The following is a 25,980-nucleotide window of genomic DNA, read 5'->3' as shown; positions in this document are numbered from 1 at the left end:
AAATAAAAAGAATCCAGAGAAGGAATTATCCAAAATTCCATGAGTCATTTTAGTCCAAAAATTACTCTGATTCAGTAGCCATGAAATTCTAATTTTTAATAGAATTTAGTGAGTATTTTACAATTGAATCAGGGGCACCTGCGTGGCTCGATCTGTTAAGCATCTGACTCTTGGTTTCAGCTCAGGTCGTGATCTCACAGTTCCTAAGTTCAAGCCCCCTATCAGGCCCAGTGCTGAGAGTGCAGAGCCTGCTTGGGATTCTCTCTCTTACCTCTCTGTTTCTCAAAATAAATTAATTAAAAAAAAAAAAAAACTTAAAAAAAAAAAAGACTGAATCAGATGAAATGTTCAAAAGCAGTATATGGTTTTGTTTTTTGTTTTTTTTTAAGATTTACTTTTTGTGGGGAGGCACCTGGGTGACTCAGTAGGTTAAGCATCTGACTCTTGATTTCGGCTCAGGTCATGTCTGATGGTTCGTGGGAAATCATGTGGGCATGGAGCCTGCTTGGGATTCTCTCTCTCCCTCTCTCTCTGCCCCTCCCTGCTTGCACATACATGCTCTCTCTCTCAAAATAAATAAACTTTAAAAAAAAAAGATTTTTTTTTTTTTTTTTTAAGTAATCTGTACACACAACCTGGGGCTCAAACTCACAAAGCCTAAGATCAAGAGTTGCACACTCCACTGACTGAGCCAGCCAGGCGCCCCCAGTATTTGATTTTTCAATTTAGGAGATTTAAACAGTAAAATGTATTAAGTTGGTAGGAAGCAAGAATCCCTGTCATCTACTTGTAACTGAATTAAATCTTTCCCTTCCTAAACTTTTTTTCATTTGTGCAATTTGTGCAATACTGACATCAATCCTGAGCACTAATAAACTAAACACTTTGAAAATCTACTTCTCTAGTTCCCTATGATAGCCTATTCTCCAGTGACTGAAATTGCTTTGGGTCTGAGGAGTGTATAAGATACATGTAATGGGCCTCAAGGATAGCTTGCTTTAGGAAAATACTTGCTATAAAGAGAAGCATACAAGTTATAAGGAATAAGTAACAACAATAAAACCTAGAAGCTTACCAATTCACCAACTGACCTTGTAACAATCTCTTAAGCAACCTGAACAACCTAGGAACAATCTGTACATTCTGGCCACTTAAAAGCTTTCAAATGGTTTAATTCCAAAGAAACCTAATCTACTTTTACAGAGAATAAAGCTGTGAGCCCTTGAAGTTATCTTATGGAATATGTGCAAACAAAAGGCACTGAGCTCAATTTAAGAGATCCCAGATACTGAGATGTCCAACCCCTGGATCTGAGTACCTACTACACCCTAAGAAATGTACTAGTAATTGAATAATAATAGTTCATTTACTCGGGGCTTAATTATTTAAATCATCTCAGCCACCCTGCCCCTCTCTTTAGGTGCTTTCTGATCCCCTACTCAAATATTTAGTGTCTGGATCTGATAATGTTCAAAAGAAGAAAACATATCAAATACTGAAATGGGTCAATTTTATTCCCGTCAAAATTAAATTTTAAGTATATAATGATAAAATTCATTTTAACAATTCCTTTATCTAATAGCAGTGGTTCTCATCTGAGGAAAATTTTGTTCCCCAGGAGATCACACTGGCAATTAGGGGTGCTTTTTGGTTTCAGCACTGCTGGGGAGTGGTGCTCTACAAATAGTGAGCAGAGAGAGGCAAGTTAGCATTCTGTAATACACAAGACTGCCCCCACAGCAAATCAAGACCTAGCCCAAAATGCTAACAGTCCTGAAATACAGAAACTTTAAATTAGACAAGCTTTCATGAAATGGGGAGCTAATTATCTACATTTCCCACATAAATAACTCTTGGGAAAGTTTTACATTTGAAACAACACTTACATACCCAAGACTAGGATGAAAAGGAGTATGCTTTCAATCTTGTGAAACCCATGGGCTCTAATTTAAATTATACATACACAAAACTGATATGATAGTTCATAAATCTAACAATAAAACAAAGAATTTAAGAATATTAGAGTTTAAAACTTTTACAAAAAAACAATTGTGATGTAAACCAAGACCACACCCCTCATAGGAATGGTCATGTCAGTTATAGTTTTTCTTTTTTCCCTGTAGTTCTGGATAGTTTCAATTTTATTTATTTATTTTTTTGTGTGAATATAATTTATTGCCAAATTGGCTTACATACAACACCCAGCAGTTGTCTTTTTATCCAATGGAAAAAAGACAGTCTCTTTAACAAATGGTGCTGGGAGAACTGGACAGCAACATGCAGAAGAATGAAACTAAACCACCTTCTTACACCATACACAAAAATAAACTCAAAATGTTAATTAAAGACCTAAATGTGAGGCAGAAAACCATCAAAACCCTAGAGGAGAGGGGCGGTTGGGTGGCTCAGTACGTTGAGCGTCCGACTTTGGCTCAGGTCATGATCTTGCAGTTTGTGGGATGAAGCTCCGCGTTGGGCTCTGTGCTGACAGCTCAGAGCCTGGAGCCTGCTTTGGATTCTGTCTCCCTCCCTCTCTCTCTGCCCCTCCCCAACTCCTGCTCTCTCTCTCTCAAAATTAAATGAACATTAAAAAAAAATTTTTTTAAACAAAAAAAAAAAAACCCTAGAGGAGAAAGCAGGAACCTCTTTGACTTCAGCTGCAGCAAATTCTTACTCGACACATCTCCAAAGGCAAGGGAATTAAAAGCAAAAATGAACTACTGGGACCTCATCAAGATAAAAAGCTGCACTGCAAAGGAAACAATCAACAAAACTAAGAGGACACCGCCGGAATGGGAAAAGATACTTGCAAATGACATACTGGATTAAAGGGCTAGTATCCAAAATCTACAAAGAACTTAACACCTGATAAATAATCCACTGGATAGTTTCGATTTTAAAGTAGGATTGATACTGGGAAATACATTCCTTACATCACTCAAAATGAGAAGCACAGTTTAGTAATTTTAAGAATTAAGGAACTTGAAATTTATCAAATTCTAATAAGCTTAAACAGAATATTAAATGTTCATACTATACCAACTATGGCCATGAATTTTCAAAAGTTTAGTTTCTCTGAACTAAAAGCTATATCCATTCTAGACATACTCTAAACAAGTTTTTATTCACTTAAGGATAATTAGCTTCATTATTTCTTAAATACATGTCTTAAGGGAAAATAGAAACTCAGCTTTTTGAAAGCTTATGAAATTTTCAATTTAAGAAATTAATATTTCCAAATGACTTATCCTATAGCCAGTTTTTCAAGTACCAAGTTAATTATTTAAATTATCCAAGTATCGATTCTCCTTTGTAGAACCATACTACACTTTGCCTTGATATAACCAGACTAGAGTGAATGGTAAAAAATATTTGTAAATTGTATAATTGTATAAAGGAGTTGTATCTAGCTAGAACTGAGTTGTATTACAACTCCATAATAATAATAATAATAATTATGATGATGATGATTAAATAATGTTAAATAATAACAATGTTAAATGATTAACAAAGGATCCCAATAAATACTTTTCTAAAAGATTTACAAATGGTTAATGAACACATGAAAAGATGCTCAATATCATTAGCCATCAGGGAAGTACAAATCAAGACCACAATGAAATAATCACTTCACACTCACTATGATGGCTATACTAAAAATGACAGATGTCAACAAGTGTTGGCAAGGATGTGAGAAACTAGAACCCTTACACACTACTGGTAGAAATGTAAAATACTGAAGACACTTCAGAAAATTAGTATAGCAGTTCCTCGAAAGGTTAAATGCAATTCCACCCCAAAGTATATGCCCAAGAAAAAAAAGCGTGTCCACAAAGCCTACTCATAATGTTCACAGCACTATTCGTAACAGCCAAAATGTGGAAAGAACCCAAGTGTCCATCAGTTGATGGATGGATGAATAAACAAAATGTGGTAATATTCATACAACAGAATACGATTTGGACAGACAAAATACTGATACAATTGCTACAACATGGAAGAAAACATGCTAATTAAAAGAAGCCAGGCACAAAGTACCACACACTGTATATGTCTATATGAAATGTCCAAAATAGGCCAATCCATAGAGACAGAAAATAGACTCACAGTTGCCTAGGCTGGGGGCAAGGGAATTAATGGAAAATGGTTAGTGACTGCTGACAGGTACGGGGTTTCTTTTTGGAGTGATAAAAATGTTCTAAACTAAAGTGTGGTGTGGTCTGTAAAATTCTGTGAGTGTACTAAAACCACTGAGCTGTGTCCCTTAAATAGGTATGTGGATTATATCTCAATAACTGTTACTTAAAAAAAAAAAGGATAGCTATAAAGTTGCTACATGAAATGTGAACAATTATGCTTTTTAAAACTAAAAACTTCAGCCTTAATATTTTATAAATGTAATATGTTTAAGCCTCAATATTTATAAATGTGACATATTATGAATAATTAATCAAGGATAACACATCTTTACTAACCTTTTGTGAGACAGCACCATGAAATAAATATTATACTAAGAAAAGACATACTAAAATATTTCATTTCTTGAAATTTGTTAGTGTAATATCAAAACTAACTCCATTAGATAGGCATTATCTTTCTTTACAGGTTCAAAGAAACAACTTGCCAAGGTAATATATTTACTAAGTAGGGAACTAGTTCATACACAGTCTGATTCTAAAACTCATTTTCTTCCCACTAACCATGCTGTCTCGCTAAGAGGACTAAACTAGCAATTAGAAAACCTACATTCAAATTAAAGTCTGAGACTGTTCCTTCCCAGCTATTCACCCACTTCAATTTTTTCTTCTATAAATCCCAAAGGACTGGGATAAGGATCAAAACGGAAAAAAAAAAAAAAAAAAAAAAAAAAAAGAAATGTTTTTGTATTTTATGTGTGTTATTATAAAATTCTATTATAATTATTTTTACTATTTTAAATAAGTTTGATCTTATAATAAAAACAAACTCTAAACATTAGAAAAAAACATTCCCATAAACTAAAAATCAAAAGTTAAAACTGCCACCAGAAGAATGGTCAGAAAAAGGCTTTCCTTTACCCCTGACATGGTCACGGTCACCTTTATCTTTATATAACAGAATTCTGATCTCTAAAAAAGCCTGGATGGCAACACGGTATATAAAAATAGAGCTACAGACTTTCATCACTACACCACTAAACCACATGGAAACCAAAAAAGCATGAGGGAAAGGGTAGTATCATTGTTTTCTCACCCAGAATTATAACTAATATAGCTCTACCTTCAACTTTAGGATTTTGATGATTAATCAAAGAAATCACATCAACCTAAAAGGCTATCATTATATAGCTATATCATAATACGGATTTGAAAAGTCTTTTTTTAAAGAATGACACACAGGAAAATGCTCATAAAACATGGCTGCGTAATAAAAACAAGACACAAGAATGTTAGTTAAAATTCACTAAGCACTACACCCAAAAAACAAATAATCCAATTAAAAAATGGGCAGAAGACATGAATAGTCATTTCTCCAAAGAAGACATCCAGATGGCCAACAGACAAATGGAAAGATGCTCAACATAACTCACCAGAAGGGAAATGCAAATCAAAACTACAGTGAGGTATCACTTCACACCTGTCAGAATGTCTAAAATCAAAAACACAAGAAACATCAAGTGTTCACAAAATGACCCAGCAATTGCACTACTAGGAATTTATCCAAAGGATACAAAAATGCTGATTCAAAGGGGCACATGCACTCCAATGTTTACAGCAGTGCTATCAACAATAGCCAAATTATGGAAAAAGCTCAAATCTCCATCAATTGATGAATGGATAAAGATGTGGTTTATATATACAATGGAATAATACACAGCGATGAAAAAGAATGAAATCTTGCCATCTGCAACGAGATGGAAGTGGAGGATATGCTAAGCGAAATAAGTCAGAGAAAGACAGATGTCATATGGTTTCTTTCATATGTGGAATCTGAGATGAACATAGGGGAAGGGGAGGAAAAATAAGATTAAAACAAAGGGAGGCAAATCATAAGAGACCCAAATACAGAGAACAAATTGAGGGTTAATGGGGGTAGGGGTGTCGGGAGTGGGTTAAATGGGTGACGGGCATTAAGGAGGACACTTTTTAGGATGAGCACTGCGTGTCATATGTACAAAATGAATCACTGGGTTCTACACCTGAAGCCAAGACTACACTGTATGTTAACTAACTTGAAAATTTAAAAAAAAAAAAAAAAAAAAAAGTAGTTCATAATTCAGAAACTTTAGGCAACTGGGATCTTACTCAGTTGAAGTAAAACTTCAACTGATGAATCTGAAAGATCCTGTAGTTGATACTCTAATTGGATATCTAGGACAGAATTCTTCATAAATTACAAAAAAAAAGATCAGTTCTTCAAACAAACAAACAAACAAACAAACAAACAAAAAAACCCCAAAAAAGTTAAAAATAGAACTACCTTGGGGCGCCTGGGTGGCTCAGTGGGTCAAGCTTCTGACTTCGGCTCAGGTTATGATCTCGTGTGTGTAGGTTTGAGCCCTGCATCGAACTCTGTGCTGACAGCTCAGAGCCTGGAGCCTGCTTCAGATTCTGTGTCTCCCTCTCTCTCTACCCCTCCCCCACTTGCACTCCTTCCCTCTCTCTCAAAAATAAACAAACATTAAAAAAAACAGACCTACCCTACAATCCAGTAATCCCACTACTGGGCATTTACCCAAAGAATACAAAAACCCTAATTCTAAAGGATATATGCACCCCTATGTTTACTGCAGCATCACAACAGCCAAATTATGGAAGCAGCCCAAGTGTCACAGATGAATGGATAAAGAAGATGTGGTATATACATACACAATGGAATATTATTCAGCTATAAAAAAAAGAATGGTCTTGCCATTTGCAACAAGATGGATGGAGCTAGAGAGTATAATGCTAAGTGAAATAAGTCAGAGAAAGACAGATACCATATGATTTCATTCATATGTGGAATTTAAGAAAACAAATGAACAAAGGGAAAAAAAGAGAGAGCCAAACCAAGAAACAGACTCTTAACTACAGAGAACTGATGGTTACCAGAGAGGAGGTGGGTGGGGGGAGATGTGAAATAGGTGAAGGGGATTAAGAGTACACTTATGATGAGCACGGAGTACTGTATAGAATTGTTGAATCACTATATTGTACACCTAAAACTAACATAACACTGATGTTAACTATACCGGAATTAAAATAAAAAACTTAAAAAAAAAAAAAAAATTCACTGAACACTTGTATGTCAGAAATCATGCTAAGAGCTTTACATGCCTTACCTTACTGCACCTTTACGATAGCCCCATAAGATATTATCAACATTTTACAGGTAAGAAAGTGGAGACCTATCTTTCTGGTGACACTGAGGTTATAGAGTAGTAAATAAAGAACATGGAATTTGAAACTCCCCAATCACCTGTCCACTTATCTAAAAAATACAGCACTCTTAGATGGCCAGGCACTCATCTGTACACGAAAATGATGACTTAGAAAACCCTATACTCTAACTACTGCATTATACTCTACAGATACAATTTTTGCTTAAAAATGAATAAAGACAGGGCACCTGAGTGGGTCAGTCATTAAGCACCTGACTTCGGCTCAGATCATGATCTCAAGGTTTGTGTGTTTGAGTCCCACATCACCTGAGCTCAAGCCCTGCATCAGGTGAGCATGAGCCCTGCTTCAGGTGAGCCCCTCTTCTCTCTCTCTCTCTCCCTCTTGTGGGATTCTCTCTCTGCCCCTCGCTCACTTGTGCCCTCTTTCTCTCTCCAGAAAAAAAAAAAAAAAAAGGGAATAAAGATAGAGAAGTGTCTCTACCTTGAACTTGAGCTCAGATTCAGAGGTGTCCTGGGTAAGGCCACAGGAACAGACTGTGTCAGGGTTTGGGGCTGGTGGTAATGGATTGGAAGTACATTCTGTTGTCTGTCTTGGTACTGGCCACTGGACTCCTCTTCTTGGCTATGTGAATAAAGATGCTACGAATCTAATTCATGCTCCCATGAAGGAGTCCAAGACACAGGGAAATACTTGTGTGACACAAAATTAGAAAACTCATGCCTTCACTTTAGGAGTGAAACACAGCTCAACTTGAACCACTGTTAGGATTACAAGAAATGCAGTACTACTCCAATAGGTCCAGTTTTGTAACTGACATCCAAGGACATACCCTGGGCAAAGATAATGGCAGTTAGAGAGTAAAACATCACCTTCCAGGTACCAGAGAAAACTGACCAGACAGGAACTGAGGAGAGAAATGTGAGAAGACGGAGTTTCTGCAAAACGCTTTGGGTCCTTTGAGAAATAACCAGATGAAATTTTAAGGAGGATAAAAGTCCTGCTTCAACAAGAGGGGCCAAGAGTCTGGGACTATTGCTATTTTCGTTCTTTTCGTATCCACAAAAGTGGTAAAAACTAGAAGGTATTAAGAAAATTGGAAGGAAATGCCAGATTTTAACAGGTTTATCTCTGGGTGGTATGATTACGTAATTGTTACTACCTTTAAATTTTCTGTATTTCCCAAAACTCATCTCCAATGAACAGTATTATTTTATAAGAGAGTAAAAAAGTTTCCAAGTCAACCATTCAATTCTAGTAATATAAAAATGCTATTTCTAAGATTAATTTTCAAGCTAACACCAAAATCTGCGTTTCAGACTTCTAGACAACTACTCCTTATTATATATGCAAAGTAACTGTCCCTCTTCTTAGGATTGGGAGTATATTTAATTTTGGTTATACATTTCAATCATAACAAAAGAAATCATACCCTCCAAATTTATTTATACCCGCACCATTACATTTACTGTGTGGCTTTTGGTTCACCTGTATTTTAACATTCCATTCCAAAGTAGGAAGTTCATTTTCATCGGCAGACCAGAGTCTTAAAATTTAGGACTAGCAGACCCAGACAAACACAATATTGCTAAAGATGAAGAAGTTCTGAGCTATACCATGAACCTCATCAGATAATTTATACAAATCATCCACTATATAGGTGGTCGCATCTCATGCCGATTCTCCTGCATCATAAACTTGATTCCCTAAAATGATGAAAATAATCAAGTCTATAATTATTAAAATATTCTACAGCCTATCTTTGGAAATTCTTGTCTTAGGTGATATAGAAAAGCTCATGAGTATCTCTGTAAACATAATCTTAAGGTCCATTTCATATTAAGATTGTTTTTTTTTTTAATTTTTTTTAATGTTTGTTTATTTCTGAGAGAGACACAAAGCACGAACAGGGGAGGGGCAGAGAGAGAGGGAGACACAGAATCTGAGGCAGGCTCCAGTCTCTGAGATGTCAGCACTGAGCCCAACGTGGGGCTCGAACCCATGAACCATGAGATCGTGACCTGAGCCTAAGTCGGACACTCAACCGACTGAGCCACCCAGGCAACCCTCATATTAAGATTGTTTTTAAACGCAGAAATAAAATTTGAGGCATAACCCCAGCTATTATTTCTATAAAATAATATTTACTTAAAAAACAAATATTAAAAGCCCTGTTCTGGAACTTAGCAAAGCCTCAGTTTATTAACAGTGTTCATGAAAAATATTTTATTGGTAATGAAAAACCATATTTGGTCATACATTTCAAAAACAAGGTCACATTCTTACCTGGAGATTTGATGGCCAGCATAGAGGAGCAGGGCAGTCAAAAAATACAGGTAAAGCTGAACCAGATGCTGTCTGGGCAAGGTTAGTAGCACAACACTTAAAATATAACCTGTAGTAGAAATAGAGATTATAAATAAAATATAATTCTAATTTAGTCTTCCAATTAATTATACTAATAAAAAGAACCTGAAGTCAATTACTTTCCAATTAAGTTTCAACAACTTTCAGGTTTTTTTACTTCATACCAAAGTAAGTTTAATACAGTAAAAATCACTATGGACTTTTTGTTGAAAACAAAGCATTTTTCACTTTTTTTTGTAGCCTTCTCTGTTTTACAATCAAGTATACCACACAAAGGTACAACAGCACTCCTCTCATTATCTACCTTTCTTTGATGTCTACTTACTTGTTCTACACCAATTCTCTCATCCTCTCGTCCCAGAGGAAACACTGCTTAATGTCCCTCTCTAAAGCTGCCTCTTCCACTTGACTCAAGATCTTATTTTTCTAATTCCTAATCTCCTACATCTTCAATCATCCCCCTAACACCAGTGCTCACTTCTCTCTTCAAAGGATATACAGGGCTCTTCTTCCAATCTTGAGAAACTTCTCTTCATGCTATTATCTATTTTTCTCATTCCACTGACAAATGTTGTAAACTATCTGTACTAATGCCTCCATTCTCTAACACTCCATTATTTCCTCTTAATTGTCTACAATCTACAAATGCTCTATGAACCTTCTTTGCCCTTCTACTCTAAAAAAAAACTCAGAAGTCAACAACTGCCTACTTGTCAAACCTAAAACATCCTGCTTATCCTTGTCCCAGCAACCACCCTCAAAACTGGCTCTGTGGCATGGATTTCCTTATAACCTCCAAATTCCCCCGCTGCTTTTTACCCCCTCAAATGAACAAAGGAAATTTAGTCCCCAAACTGCTTTTTCCCCTACAAAGTATTTAGCTCAAGCAATTTATGTTGCTGCTTCAAATATACCATTCTAAATGTATGTTATCAACAAAGTTACTGAGAACCTACCTACTGCATATGCCAAAAAAAAAAAAAAAAAAGCAATCATTTCTTATTCTAAGCCGATATATATCTCACAATGCCTGGGATATAATCCACTTAAATGTTCTCATATACAAGTACAAACTGAGCACCCATCCTCCCTCAACAGGCTGGCTCACCCTCCTTCTCCCCTAAATCCCATTCACTCTGACTCAAACCTGAGTCATCTTTCCGTCATCACCAAGTCCTGCTGAGTCTTCCCCAGTTAAGTGTCTCATGTCACCCTTCCTTTCCAGTCCCTATGCCCCATATCCCAGTCCACTCTCAATATAATAGCATACTAATAGCTATTCTTCTTTCAGTCTCTTTCCATCCTCATTGATCCTACACTTCAGTACAAAACCATCACCTTCATCTAGACAAATCTCTTGCTTAAAAACCTTCAAAAGTTCTTAACTTCTCAGTCTGACAGTCTAGGTCTTGCAATATCTGGTTCTTGTCTACTCTTCCATAACTATTTTCCATTTATTAGCGAGTCTTTATTACGGTACAGATAACCCTTCTTAGTACCCAATGCACCTCTCATGCTTAAAGCTAAGGGGACAGGAGCACTATGCTAGGGACTAAAGAGGTAGAATTCAGATTTCCCACATATCCTAACTTTAAGAACAATCCAGCAGAAACTAGACAGAAGTATTTCTACTAACTTTTAATTTCTTAAAATAATTTCCCCAATTTATTTTTTTAATCCCTATCTCAAAGGACTTTAGAGGTATTTAAAAAGGATGTTTATTATATTTAGCAAGCATGTTTAGTGTTTGTGGCTGAGGATTTTCTATTCAATCTACTGCATGAAAACTCTCCATAAGTTCTCTTTTAATGAACTATCATTTTCCTTTCCAGATATTCCTATCTTTCCCTTTTTGTGCACATCTCATAAAACAGCTGCCAAATCCTCTAGACTAAACATATTGATTTTATTCATTCTTTCAATTATCCACTCAACCAATTATTACATATAAAGTGTGAACCATATGCATTTCTAGACATGAAAGATCCAAACAATAATCATAGTCTAGTGAAAAAACATGGACAAAAGTATGATACAATATTGGTGCTGTAATATACAAATATTAGAAGGGCTATTATTAAGTGATTAAGCTTGACCTGGACTGAGAACAGTGAATTTATCAGGCTAAGAAAAAGAAAAACATTTTAGGAAAAGAGAATAGCAGGCATGAAAACCATAAAAAAAAGGATGTTTTCAGGAGACCATAAACTCTGTAGGCTAGACTAAAATTTGGTATAAATAAAAAAGTACTGGGAGATGATGCTGATAGAACTGGTGGCTAACACTTCAATATAAAGCCTTGTATACACTAGTAAAGAGTTTAGACTGGGGCAACAGTTCTCAAATCCTTTAGATACACTTTAAGTGAGGTAAGAAAACAAAAAACAAAACAACAAAAACCCTATGGCCCAATTATCCCCCTCCTTTTCACACTGCAGTAGAAAGATAACTCAGTGATAACAAAAAATGTCACACAAGAATCTTAAGCAATTATGAATACTGCTAAAGCAAGAACAGTATGAATAGTTTATCTAAATTATAACATGTATATAATCTAATTATTTGAAAAATACAAGCCAAAACTATTGCCCATGCAAATATGCATCACTATTCACTCTAAACAATCACAACAAACTCAACTGATGATGATGAAGATAACCCAACAATAATTTATAATTAAAATGCAAGACATGCAGCATTTAAAAATGATGACCTACCTAAAATAACATTAATGAATGTTCCTAACAAAATGCAGGGATTTCTGCTATTTAAAGGTTATTTTAGTAGTGAGGGGAAAAATGAGGACCTAGAATAAATCGGCAGCTTTGGTATGGAGTTGGCAGGGTCACCTATGAGAAACATATTTAAAGAAGTCTTAATAGTCATCTGTGAGTGGAGAACAAGGAAGTGAAAATGGTTCTGATGTTTCTAGCTTGGATAATCAAGATAATCACAACTTTACCATTAAGATAGGAAACAAGAGAAGGAGGAGGTTTGAGGTATAGATGATGAGTTCATGACCATAAACCGAAGTGTCTACAGAATACTTAGGTGGTGATGTCTAACAATAGTTAGAAATCCATTCAGTACCAGGCACTAGCTAGGCGCTAGGAATAACCCCATTCCTACCTTTAAGGAGCTCACAATCTAGTTAGGAAGATAGATGAGCCTAAGGATCCTTGGAATGCAGCATAGTAAGTGCTATGGGAGAGGTTATGAACTGGGTGCCATGAGATCAGAGGAAAGAACACTAACCCCAGACTACAGTGGTCAAAAAAGCAACGGAAAGTGGAGATAGGGATTTGCAACCAAAACTATATGAGATCACACAAACAACAAAACATGAAAATTAAACACAAATTCTAGGCTGTATCAACACTTAAGTCTAAAGAAAAAACACAGCAAAAGAGTCAGAAGAAACGGTCAGAAAGTTAGAAGAATCCAGAAACACTGTTAAGAGGAAGCAGTCAACAATTCCATAAATATGAGATTGTCTGCAGAATGACAACACAAATGAAGCCTGAGTTTTACATTTTAGGTCACTAATGATTTTAGTGATTGCAATTTCAATGGAATTGTTCTCATAGCCAGTCTTTGCTTTCCACCTTTTACAAGGCTAATTCTGGCTCTCATTACCTCTTGCCTAAAATCCAAACTGGTCTTCTTACCCTTGGTTTCTCCCCTCCCCAATCCAGTGGCCTGTAGAACACTGCCTAGTCAATCTTCTTAAGTGCAGTTCACCTGCTCTAAATTCCTCACTGACCTATCACTACCTACCAAATTATGAATACCTAATATATGTATTCAGGTCTTTTCACAAATTCCCCTACTATAACTTTTCAATATTACTTCTATTTCCCCTTTTATAACCTATACTTTGCAAAACAGTTCTATAATTAGCATTCCAATTATATTTAGACAATCACTTCTTTTTGCTATTCTCAGACAAAACCCACCCTGGAAAGCTTCTCAATTTGAAGGTACAATTATATTCCATAAACATGAACTTTACCGTTCCCTACCTTGATTTTTAAGCTCTTAATAATAATTAAAGGATATAAAAGGGGGGGGAGGGTCACAATATCAATAAAAGAGACAAAATACCTAGGAATGAACTGAACAATAAATGCCCAAGACCTATATAATAAAAACTTTAAAACACTCCAGGACTCAAAAGAAACCTGGAACATAGGGAGGCTTTCTGTGTTCATACATGGAGAAGAGTTAACATCTTTAAGCTACCTCTTCATCTTAACTTTAAGTATCTAAAGTTCGTATAGCCAACAATATCAGAAAAACTCTGAGGGATAAATAAAAAACAATGAAGGGACTAAGTGTAGACAGTACAATATAGTCTAAATACTCATTATGACCACACACTTAAAAAACAGGAATAAATATCAGAAATGGAACCAAATATATGGGAGAACTTAGTATATAATGATTAGCCAGGAAAAGATGAACTATTTAATAGTTCATGGAAATAGTTCATGGAAACCACCAAATAAGTTATCTAGGGGAAAAAATTATACCTACAACACACTGTACATGCAGATAAATCCTAAGTGGAGCAAAGATGTAAATGTAAAAAATGAAATAAAAATAATGAAGTAAAATATGATAGAGAAGCCTTTTCTAATTGAGTCAAAATTCTAAGTTCTAAAAGAAAAAACAATAGGGGTGTCTGGGTGGCTCAGTTGGCTAAGCGCCCCACTTCGGCTCAGGTCATGATCTCACAGTTCACGAGTTCAAGCCCCACACTGGACTCTCTGCTGTCAGCACAGAGCTCGCTTCGGATCCTCTGTCCCCTTCAATCTCTACCCCTCCCCAGCTCATTCTCTCTCTCTCTCTCTCTCTCTCTCTCTCTCTCTCAAAATAAATAAATAACTCTCTGACCTCAGTCGTAGCAATCTCTTACTCGACACATCCCCAAAGGCAAGGGAATTAAAAGCAAAGATAAACTACTGGGACCTTATGAAGATAAAAAGCTTCTGCACAGCAAAGGAAACAACCAACAAAACTAAAAGGCAACCAACGGAATGGGAAAAGATATTTGCAAATGACATATAGGACAAAGGGCTAGTATCCAAAATCTATAAAGAGCTCACCAAACTCCACACCCGAAAAACAAATAACCCAGTGAAGAAATGGGCAGAAAACATGAATAGACACTTCTCTAAAGAAGACATCCGGATGGCCAACAGGCACATGAAAAGATGCTCAACGTCGCTCCTCATCAGGGAAATACAAATCAAAAGCACACTCAGATACCACCTCACGCCAGTCAGAGTGGCCAAAATGAACAAATCAGGAGACTATAGATGCTGGAGAGGATGTGGAGAAACGGGAACCCTCTTGCACTGTTGGTGGGAATGCAAATTGGTGCAGCCGCTCTGGAAAGCAGTGTGGAGGTTCCTCAGAAAATTAAAAATAGACCTACCCTATGACCCAGCAATAGCACTGCTAGGAATTTACCCAAGGGATACAGGAGTACTCATGCATAGGGGCACTTGTACCCCAATGTTTATAGCAGCACTCTCAACAATAGCCAAATTATGGAAAAAGCCTAAATGTCCATCAACTGATGAATGGATAAAGAAATTGTGGTTTACATACACAGTGGAGTACTATGTGGCAATGAGAAAGAATGAAATATGGCCCTTTGTAGCCACGTGGATGGAACTGGAGAGTGTGATGCTAAGTGAAATAAGCCATACAGAGAAAGACAGATACCATATGGTTTCACTCTTATGTGGATCCTGAGAAACTTAACAGAAACCCATGGGGGAGGGGAAGAAAAAAAAAAAAAAGAGGTTAGAGTGGGAGAGAGCCAAAGCATAAGAGACTCTTAAAAACTGAGAACAAACTGAGGGTTGATGGGGGGTGGGAGGGAGGGGAGGGTGGGTGATGGGTATTGAGGAGGGCACCTTTTGGGATGAGCACTGGGTGTTGTATGGAAACCAATTTGACAATAAATTTCATATATTGGAAAAAAAAATTAAAATACAAACAATAAAAAAATAAACTTAAAAAAAAGAAAAAACAATAAATTCAATCTCATTAAAAACAAATTCTGCAAGTCAAAAAAATCATAAGCCAAAATCAAGACAAGCACAACTGGAAACAGTAATTTTAACTCATCATAAAGGGTTAATTTCCCTAATGTATACCAAACTCCCACAAATTGGCAAGAAAAGGCTAAAATCCAGAGAAGGCCAGCCTAACTACTCTCTGTTGGTGCTGTGTCTCCCTTCAGCTAGAGCTGTAGCCCCAATAAAGCCTTGCCTGTGCCTTTGAGAAAAAAAAAGGGGGAGGGGAGAGGCTAAAATCCCACAGAAAAGTGGGCAAAGGACACGATCTGACAACTCACAGAAGAGGAAACACACGTTTTTTCATCAACATGTGAATAAATACAATCTCACTCACAGTAAGAGAAATACGAATTAAAACTTATGTTAAAAAACATCCATTTTTCATGTACTGGAATAACCAAATGTAAGAATTTGATAACACGGTTTTTGATAAGGATGTAAGACTGTAGGAACTCTCAACCACTGTCTGTAAAACCCCATAGAGAGTAATATCGATCCATTATTACAGACATATATACTCTTTAACGCAGCAACTTCACTTCTAGCAATTTATCTCAAGGCTATATTTGTATCTGTCAAAATTATGGCTATATAAAATTATTTAGTGCAACACTGAATGAAATAGCAGACGGAAACTAAAGTGTTCACCAATAGAGCATCAATTCTGTGGTATGGCCATACAAGGATACTACACCACTACGAAACAGAATTAGGAGGCCTAGGGGGAGAAGGAGGCCTTAACATTTAATCAGAATCTTAAAATTTGGCAGAACAGGAAGTGTCAACATAAAAACACAGAGTACAAAGCTTTATTTCATGAATATCTAAAAGCAGTAGTTATGGCTCTGTGATACATCATAAAGTTAAAACAAACAACAGGTTCAAGACACTGTAAATCTACTTCTGAAATCATTGTTGCACTATATGCTAATTAACTTGGATATAAATTTAAAAATTAAATAAAAATTTTAAAAAAAGAACACTGTATATTATCCCATCATCTGTATAAAGAGAACATACATATATTTATACTTATTTATGTTTATTTACCAATATATCTTTATATTGACTTATGTATACATAAAAATATCTCTAGAATTTTTCACAATAAAAATAGCTACTTGCTGGGGCTTAAGAGAACTTAGTAGTTGGCAAACAGAAGGATGATACTTTTCACTGTACACTTTCTATGCTTTGATTTCATTTTTTATTTATTTTATTTATTTATTTATTTATTTTAATATATGAAATTTATTGTCAAATTGGTTTCCATACAACACCCAGTGCTCATCCCAAAAGGTGCCCTCCTCAATACCCATCACCCACCCTCCCCTCCCTCCCACCCCCCATCAACCCTCAGTTTGTTCTCAGTTTTTAACAGTCTCTTATGTTTTGGCTCTCTCCCACTCTAACCTTTTTTTTTTTTTTTTCCCTTCCCTTCCCCCATGGGTTTCTGTTAAGTTTCTTAGGATCCACATAAGAGTGAAACCATATGGTATCTGTCTTTCTCTGTATGGCTTATTTCACTTAGCATCACCCTCTCCAGTTCCATCCACGTGGCTACAAAAGGCCATATTTCATTCTTTCTCATTGCCACATAGTATTCCATTGTGTATGTAAACCACAATTTCTTTATCCATTCATCAGTTGATGGACATTTAGGCTCTTTCCATAATTTGGCTATTGTTGAGAGTGCTGCTATAAACATTGGGGTACAAGTGCCCCTATGCATGAGTACTCCTGTATCCCTTGGATAAATTCCTAGCAGTGCTATTGCTGGGTCATAGGGTAGGTCTATTTTTAATTTTCTGAGGAACCTCCACACTGCTTTCCAGAGCGGCTGCACCAATTTGCATTCCCACCAACAGTGCAAGAGGGTTCCCGTTTCTCCACATCCTCTCCAGCATCTATAGTCTCCTGATTTGTGTGTTTTGATTTTTCTAACATACAATAAATGTATAAATACATTACTAATTTTTAAAAATACTTTTAAAGATGTATTTAAGGGTGAAAGTTTATAAACTGGAACATTATGTAAACACTCAATACTTTGACCCAGACGTTACTCTAACCAAAAAACTGCTCAAGCTGTAACTATCTACTCATGTAATCACTGAGTTAATTCTACCATAGCATGTAATAAGTGTATTTAAGAAGACTCAGTTGAATTCCCAAAGTTATAAGCCAGAGTATGAATTTCAAATGTATTAAAACCCACTCAACTTCTAAAATTAATGTTTCTGAGTATTAGGCAGCTGTTTTTAAAATAAATATTTCAATCTACTCAGAAATAATATATGTGATAAGCACATTTTTTAAAGCACAGTGTGAATTATTCTGCTGATTAAGCTAAAAATCTAAGCCAAGTACCCGATTGTTCTTCTACAACAGATTGGAATTATTTTCCATGAATTGGCTAACATACAAAGCTTTTAGTAAAGGGCTGAGAATTATAGTGCTTTGCAGCATAAAAGAACATTCTCATTTCAAAGAATTTCCCAAGGTAATGCCATCTAAGAGAGATGAATTTATTGTACCCAGATGTTTTACTTCTAGTGCACTGCCTTTTCTACTATACTTCTTCCCACAATGGCTTACTTGGGAATCTCTTAGAGATGTAAGGGGTTTTCAGGGCTGAGCTTTGGAACCCAAAAAGTCCTTCCATAGATAAAAATAAATCTCACTGAGGACAAACCCTTCACAATTCTATAAAATATATACTTCTTGATGGACAACTCTAATAATAATATTATTAAACCACTATCATCAAACCACATCTTGAGTTATGTTATAGTAATGCCAAATGAAACATTATTGCTATGATTACATATAAACCAAAAATTAATCTAAAAATCAAGGATCATGGGGCGCCTGGGTGGCTCAGTCGGTTAAGTGGCAGACTTCGGCTTAGGTCATGATCTCACAGTCTGTGAGTTCAAGCCCCGCGTCGGGCTCTGTGCTGACAGCTCAGAGCCCGGATCCTGTTTCAGATTCTGTGTCTCCCTCTCTCTGACCCTCCCCCGTTCATGCTCTGTCTCTCTCTGTCTCAAAAATAAATAAACATTAAAAAAATAAATAAATAAATATCAAGGATCATCACTGTCATACTAGATGAATTTTTACCTGTTTCCTGCCTGTATTTCTTTTCCTTATTTTAAGATTCTAATTTTTTTTTTTTTTAATGTTTATTTTTGAGAGAGAGAGAGACAGCGCTTGAGCAGGGGAGGAGCAAAGAGACAGGGAGATACAGAACTGGAAACAAGTTCCAGGCTCCGTGCTGTCAGCACAGAGCCCGACATGGGGCTCAAATTCATGAACTGTGAGATCATGACCTGAGCCAAAGTCGGAGGCTTAATCGAGTGAGCCAACCAGGCCAGGTGCCCCTTGAGATTTTATTTTAAGTAATCTCTGCACCCAACATGAGGCTCAAACTCACAACCCCAAGATCAAGAGTAGCATGTGCTACTGACTGAGCCAGCCAGGTGCCCTTCCTGCTTGTATTTCTTGACTTCTACCTCTTTAACCTCAACATTACTTTAACCACTAACTCCAAATCATATCAATTATATTTCAAGGAATATATATATTTTTAATATTACAAATGTCATTTCCAACATTTCATTTAACTGAAATAAATGCCTTATGTTCCACTGATACTAATGTTCTGGAACAATAAAGAATATTGCATTTAGGAAGCCTCCCTTCTTTGTTACTAACAAAACCCTTAATAGACAAATTAGAACAGACCAAATGTCTGGAAAATTTGTTCTCATTTACATTTTATCATATTAAAATCTAAAATGTTTTCTTCTGCCTTCTAGTTTCATCCAGTAAAATAAACCCAAAACTATCTGTTCTTCTCTAGCCCTAATAATTCATATGCAATGGTAAAAGACATATTACAAACAAGATTCATAAACATTCATCAATGACTGTATCACTGTCATTTCAATGTAACCAAACCTCATTTTACTAAAATTCAAAATCATCTTACAAAGATATAAATCAGAATGCTCACTAACAGATTAGCAAAGGTGATATAGACACTTACCTACATAATGCATATTAAGAGCCAAATACTTATACTGGAAAAGAGGGTTGTTACTGAGGCTACTTCTTTGGATCTGCTGGAAGAAGGAGCTGACATCCCATCTGTACAGGACATCCAACAGCATGATGCTTGGCACCCTCAGGGCCACATTTAACACTGCCTCCAGTTTTTCCTTTGCAGCCATGTTTTTTCTTGGAGCAGACCTAAAATTCAGGAGATATAACATATAAAAAAAATAAGTCACCTCAAACAGCTTCTAGATATCCTCTTAGGAATCTAATGGATTGCCATATCTATACAAACACTACATAACAATGTATAAAACTCCTCAGCCACAGCTACTACTTCTAGGCTTTGATGAAGCAATCTTTATATTGGGTTTTCACACTGACCCTTCCTTACAGGTCTTCCCAGTCTGCATAAGTGGTAAGGCCTCAAACTTTATTTTTAAAAGCTTAACTCCAACTCTAGGCACTAGCAACAAAACACCCTAATAATACTACAGCTTTTGTCCAATTAACTTGAAAGGAAAAATTCACTCCTATAAAAGTGAGATTTATGTAGGTCTTAAAAAAGAGCAAAATTTAACTGATTAAAAAAAAAAAAGCCTAAGCTATTCAATAAAAATTTGCTAACTACACATTTAGTTTGCAGCATCTCAAAGACTTATCCTTTTCTATATTACTTGCAATCAAAATTGAAGTACTGAATTTACATGATGTAGATACAATTCAGAGAAACTCACGATACAGGTAAAGAAAACATTGTTCACCATATTATTTCCTTGAATCATTAAACTCTTCATTTGATATTCCCATAATCTGCCTTCAAAGTGGGAAACAATTGCAACATCAAATTCTTCCTGTGATATACAGATACACTGGCACATGGAGTCTGCAGCCCCTGTCTGTGCTCAGCTGTTGATGACTAGTACGAATAGAATTAAAAAAAAAAAAAAAAAAAAAAAAAGGAAATGAAAGATCTCCAGGACAATCTATTATTTAGAAGGACAATTCTGTGCAACACTGCTTTGTATGATAGTACTGCAAATTAATCCAAGGAATTCTAAGAATCAGGCAAACAAGTGTGTTAAAGACAATTTTAAAAGTAATGATAATTCTGGATTGTTGGCTCTGACAATATCCTTTTAAGAATTTTGCTGAGAAAGCTAAACACATTTCCAGCTTTGGCAGTAATCTCAGACATTACAGGACAAATGAAAACATTTATTTCTGAAGAAAATTACAGTGACAGATTACTATGCTATGGTTAAATATTTGTCAGTATTTCCATTTTACCCTCTAATTTTCATAGCTTCCTAGCTCAGATAGTTTAAAAAAAAAAAAAAAACCTCAACTTGGCAAACCATTAATAGAAGTTTGTCAATCACTGAAAAACTGATACATTATATCAATCATTGAATGATCATAAATCATTCCCATTACTTAAAAGTTATCCTAAGAATGCACAATTAACATATTTTTTAATAAGTATTGTAATTCTGATTACTTTAAATGAACAAGATCACTTTAATAATTTTCCTACATAAGAAATAAATATTGTCAGAATTAAAACCTAACCGTTGTGTCCTATGGGGGGAAAAAAAGCACTGAAAAATAAAAACTCTACTCAACATTTAGTGCAAATTACACCATTCAGGAATTTCAATTTCTCAAAGCTCATGAGAGAAAAAAAAAATCTTGAGAAGAAATAATACCAAAATATCACATTAACATCCTTCCAACAATAAGGCTAAGGTGACTTTTATTTCCTTTTCTGTTTGCCAAATGTTGTAGAATATTATTGGGGATTAAAAAAAGAAATTCTTTATAAAAAGTATAATATGCCTAAGCTATCTAGATGACTTAAGGAAATATATAGAACATAACTACTTACTAAGGTGGTCAAACAGATAAACAGTCAAACTCAGTTGGGAGTTTATTTCAAAGTACACGAATAATGGATTTTTCTCACAAAACACTAGTCCTGTGTGAAAATCATTATGGACTAAGATAACAATATCACTGACAGGCTTTATACTATAATGGAATATACTTTTTTCATATTCTAGAATCCAATATAAATCACTACTGCTTTTGTAGGGACTATTACTAAGTTAGTACTTGTGGTCCATATTTATTTCATCTGAGTTAGAGCCTTCCTCCTTTTTTAATGTTTTGCTGTTTTTACATGTACCCATTTTTACCATTTATTGCAGCTCTCAAAGGGGTAAAGAAAAAAAAATTTTAAGTAAACCAATAACCACTCCTGCATCAAGATATTAAATCAAGATACGAACAACTAACAAGAAAAAAAATCTCCTTAATTCTTCTGGAGATTCAACTCTATTACAGAAGAGGGCCATTAGCATAATGGTACAAATTCCCTCTCAATAACCACTATTCCTGCCTCATATAGAAAAAGGGAAATCTTGAGTTCCTAAAGCTCTCAATACAGAATATCCGAGACTGATCCCCAAATTCTACTGCATAGTAAATCCAAGACCCAAATGTCTGAATTAAGGAGGACCTTTTATAGAACGAAATATGCCCACTTAATAACAACCCCACTGCTTATAAACATTTATTTCTGTGAGTTATATTTTAGCAAGTCATTGGCAAGCTGGGCCTGTAAGTGGACATAGAGGAAACAAATTCATGGAAAACCAGATCTAAAATATTACCCACAAAAGCTGTGGAAAGACACATACACATACACACACACACACACACACACACACACACACACACACACACACACACTCCCCAGCCCAACTTTGTGATTTCTAAAGTGTAAGTGCCACATGATAGGGTGATCACCATCACAAATACCACACACTACACTCCAGCACCACACACTAAATTAACATCTAAACAAAATGTGGAAACATTTATCTTGTTTAAAATCACTGAAGTCACTCACATTTGCTAAGCCACTCATTAGAAGCATGAAGTAAAAATGGAGCTTTCTCCCCTGGCATAAAAAGATTATTGTATTTCTATGATGTTTGGTTGAAGCCTAATTTATCTTTTTCCTAGATTTATTATCAGAGCTAATGAGTATATTCCAAGTCAGAGGAAGCTTAAAATTCTCTTAAAATCATAATAATACCAAATTATCCTCAAAAATAAGTAAAGGAGCTGAACGCAAAGATGACACTCCTAAGGCCAAATATTGAAGTTATTTCCTGTCATGTTCAATTACACATATTTTCCCCTCCATGAAAGATTTTTATATGTCCTCCTCGAAATGTTAACAGAACTGGGAAAGTAATATGCCAACACAATGTCTCAGCAAGTAATGTAAACTAAATGTGACTCAAGCTTAAAGATGTTTTACACAGTGAAACACCTTAAAAAAAAATCCCTTCCAAAAATGGCAAAAAACAAAACAAAACAAAACAAAAACTCAACAAAGCTAACCAAAAACAGGACCACAATGATTTCATTAGATGACTTTCCCAGGCTTGGAAGCAGCAATCACTACTTACACAGTAATGTCCTGTACAAGTATAACGTTGCACAGCTCACCATTCATATTTGTGGGTTAGGAAACACAGTCTCATTCTACACCTTCCTGGAAACACTTTGATTTTTGTTTTATGAAGAAATCACACAAATCATCCGGAATATGGAAAATGTATGTTTTTAAAGTAATAGCTTGTCTGTTGAAGAATTAAGAAAAAGAAACGGAAAATGGGATCTTACCAAAAAAAAGAAGGCTATTCATATCTCCTTTTTAAAAAGGCAGGTAAACTCCCTTTTTAAAAAGGCAAATAAAAAATAAGAAATAAATGAGAAAATCATATGACCCAATTTTAAATTCAGTATGATAGATAATTTAAGGCTGAAAGTTTCTACACCTTTCTTCCGCTTCGAAAGAAAAAAAATAAATCACCATTAATCTCCTTTCTTTGTCCAATCCAATGGAAAAAAAAAATTCTACCATCTGCTAAAACCAATCTCAAGAAAAATTTTCTGGCTGTCCATACATTAGGATGGTAACCCCTGAAAATGTTATAGGGCAAAGCTAGAGCCTAAAATCATAAGTAAACTCAGCCAAAACTGAGATACCCAGGAGGAGAACGCACCTCTTACATAAGCATTGGCACATGTTTTAAATATAGCTGGTCCTCCCCACTCCCACACTCTTGCTAGCTAACTTTGTATGTACCTGGTTTCCACATAAACTACTAGCAATTCTGTGGCTTCTCATCTCCAAAGTGGCAAAGATACAGAATCCACTCTGAATAACAGGACCATCTTTCAAGTCTTAAGGAGCCAGACAGAGGGAATAAAAACTGCTCTCTCTGCCATTGGGCGCTCAGCCTGGGTCACGACTGCAGCACCGACAGCTCATCCTTTGGGCATGATTCAAGATTCAGTAGAAGAGCACAGTCCGCATTTTAAAAAATAAAAAGGCACACAATCCTCTCCTTTCCTTTCAAACTAGTTTCCTGTTTACTGCAGACAGCGATGCAAAGCCATCCATTAATCTTTGATGCCTTCTCACTGCAAAGCCCCCTTCCTCTCTCCCCGCACCTCCTCCCCCGCCCTCCACGCCTGCTGATCTCAGCCGCGTTTGAACTATAGTAACCCCAACCCAGCTCGCCGCAAAGCAGGCAGCGCAGCAGCAGGGCCGCTGCCGCCGCGGGGCTAGGGGATTACGTTCGCAAAAACTCTGCCAGTAAAGAGGCCCGTGCCAGGGAGCTCCCCTCTTGTCTGGCCAAGGGTGCTGGCTCCGCCGCGCCACGCACCGAAAAGCTTCCAAAGAAAGACACGGGCCAAGTTCATCATCCCCGAGCAGAAAGGGGACTCATTCCTAAAGGGAAGGCAAGGGTCTTGGGTGGGAAAAGCAAAACAGGAGTGGGGTGGAGAAGGGATGGCAGCCGAGAGAGGACGCGATGGGGACAAAAAGGAAGGGATAGAGAACGCTCTCACAGTGAAAAAGGACAGATGGGATGCAGAGCAAATGGGCCCCCATTCGAAGAATGGCTTGGCAGGCCTTTCCGCACCCCCAAACAACCTCAAACCGCATGAAAGAAGGAAAGAGGAGGCTGAGTTTGGGGCTGCGTAGACCAAAGGATAAGTCAAAAGGAAAGAGGGAGGGAAGCTTAGAAGCAAAGCGGACAAAGACGCAAAAGAGGGAAAGTTGGAAGTGGGAACTAGAGAAAAGGGGCTGGAAAGGAGCACCTAGGAAGGGGCAGCTCAGGAAGCTGCTTAGAAAAGACCTCGAAAGGGGGTCCTAGGGATGCGATGGGGCAGAGCTCAGAGAGAGAGAGCATCTTAGGAATGCCAGGGGAGGTAAGGGATGTCTCCGGGAGGGTGGGCAATTAAGGAGGCGGCGCTCAAGGGCCTGGAGCTGGCGGAGGGGACTCTGTACTGGGAAGGGGGGTGGGAAGGGAGGGCAGAGAGTCGGAGAGAGCTGGTGGGGGGCCAAGAGGTCTGCAAGAGGGGCAGCTGGTTAGGAGGGAGGGGACGCCAGGGGAGAAGAGGGGATGTGGACGCCGCCGAGACTGGGAAGAAGGTGGGAGGTGAACCGAGGAAGGGGCGGGGGAGGGGGGAGAGGAAGAAGACGGCAAAAGAGTGGGGGAGGGGAGAAGGAAGGATGTGGGAAGCGAAGGGGGCGGGGGAGCCTGGATGAGAAGAGGCCAGCTAGGGCGGACGGCTCGGTCACCTCGGGCAGTGGCCTCTCTCCCCGCAGGGCGGCGGCGCCGCCGGCGGGCAGGCGAGCTCCGCAACTCCCCGGCTCTCTCGCCCGCCCTCCCGTTCTTCTCGGGCGGCGGCGGCGGGGGCCGGGACGGCGCGGCTCACAGCGGCGGCTCCTCCGCGCCGGGCCTTGGTTGCAGCGTCTTGGGAGGCGGCGGCAGCGGCGGCGGCAGCGACCCGACCCGTGCGGTCACCATCGTCCGCGGCGGCAGGCGCTCGCGGGCCGAGCCCCTCAGCAGCCGACGGCGGCCATGGCCTACTGCGCTCGCTCCTCCCGCCCCCGGCGCTCTGCGGCGGCCGCGGTCCGCTCTAGCTCTCTGCGCCTGCGCGCGCCGCGCCCCGCCCCCGCCCCCGCGCGCGCGCGCGCGCGCTCTTGCGCTCACTCACAATCGCACGGGCCG

At 37.6% G+C, this 25,980-nt stretch overlaps 1 protein-coding gene across 2 annotated transcripts in view; it reads right to left on the bottom strand.

Moving 5' to 3' along the window:
• RNF145 (ring finger protein 145) overlaps positions 1-25,876 on the bottom strand; it is a 58,628-nt gene extending 32,752 nt beyond the window's left edge. The window contains exons 1-3 of one of the 2 annotated variants that reach the window (XM_042993447.1): positions 25,548-25,876; positions 19,872-20,074; positions 9,648-9,756 (exon numbers count right to left, since the gene is read on the bottom strand). In XM_042993447.1, coding sequence (XP_042849381.1) covers positions 9,648-9,756; positions 19,872-20,055 — 293 coding nt within the window. In that variant the 5' untranslated portion in view covers positions 20,056-20,074; positions 25,548-25,876. Of the gene's footprint in view, positions 1-9,647; positions 9,757-19,871; positions 20,075-23,361; positions 23,505-25,547 lie in introns of those variants that run through there. The other variant, XM_042993439.1, reaches the window with a different exon arrangement.
• Between the last annotated feature and the right edge of the window lie 104 nt (positions 25,877-25,980).

Source organism: Panthera tigris, chromosome A1 (genome assembly GCF_018350195.1).
Source record: "Panthera tigris isolate Pti1 chromosome A1, P.tigris_Pti1_mat1.1, whole genome shotgun sequence".
In the NCBI taxonomy this organism is placed as follows: domain Eukaryota; kingdom Metazoa; phylum Chordata; class Mammalia; order Carnivora; family Felidae; genus Panthera; species Panthera tigris.
This window is presented reverse-complemented; position numbering and strand designations above follow the sequence as displayed.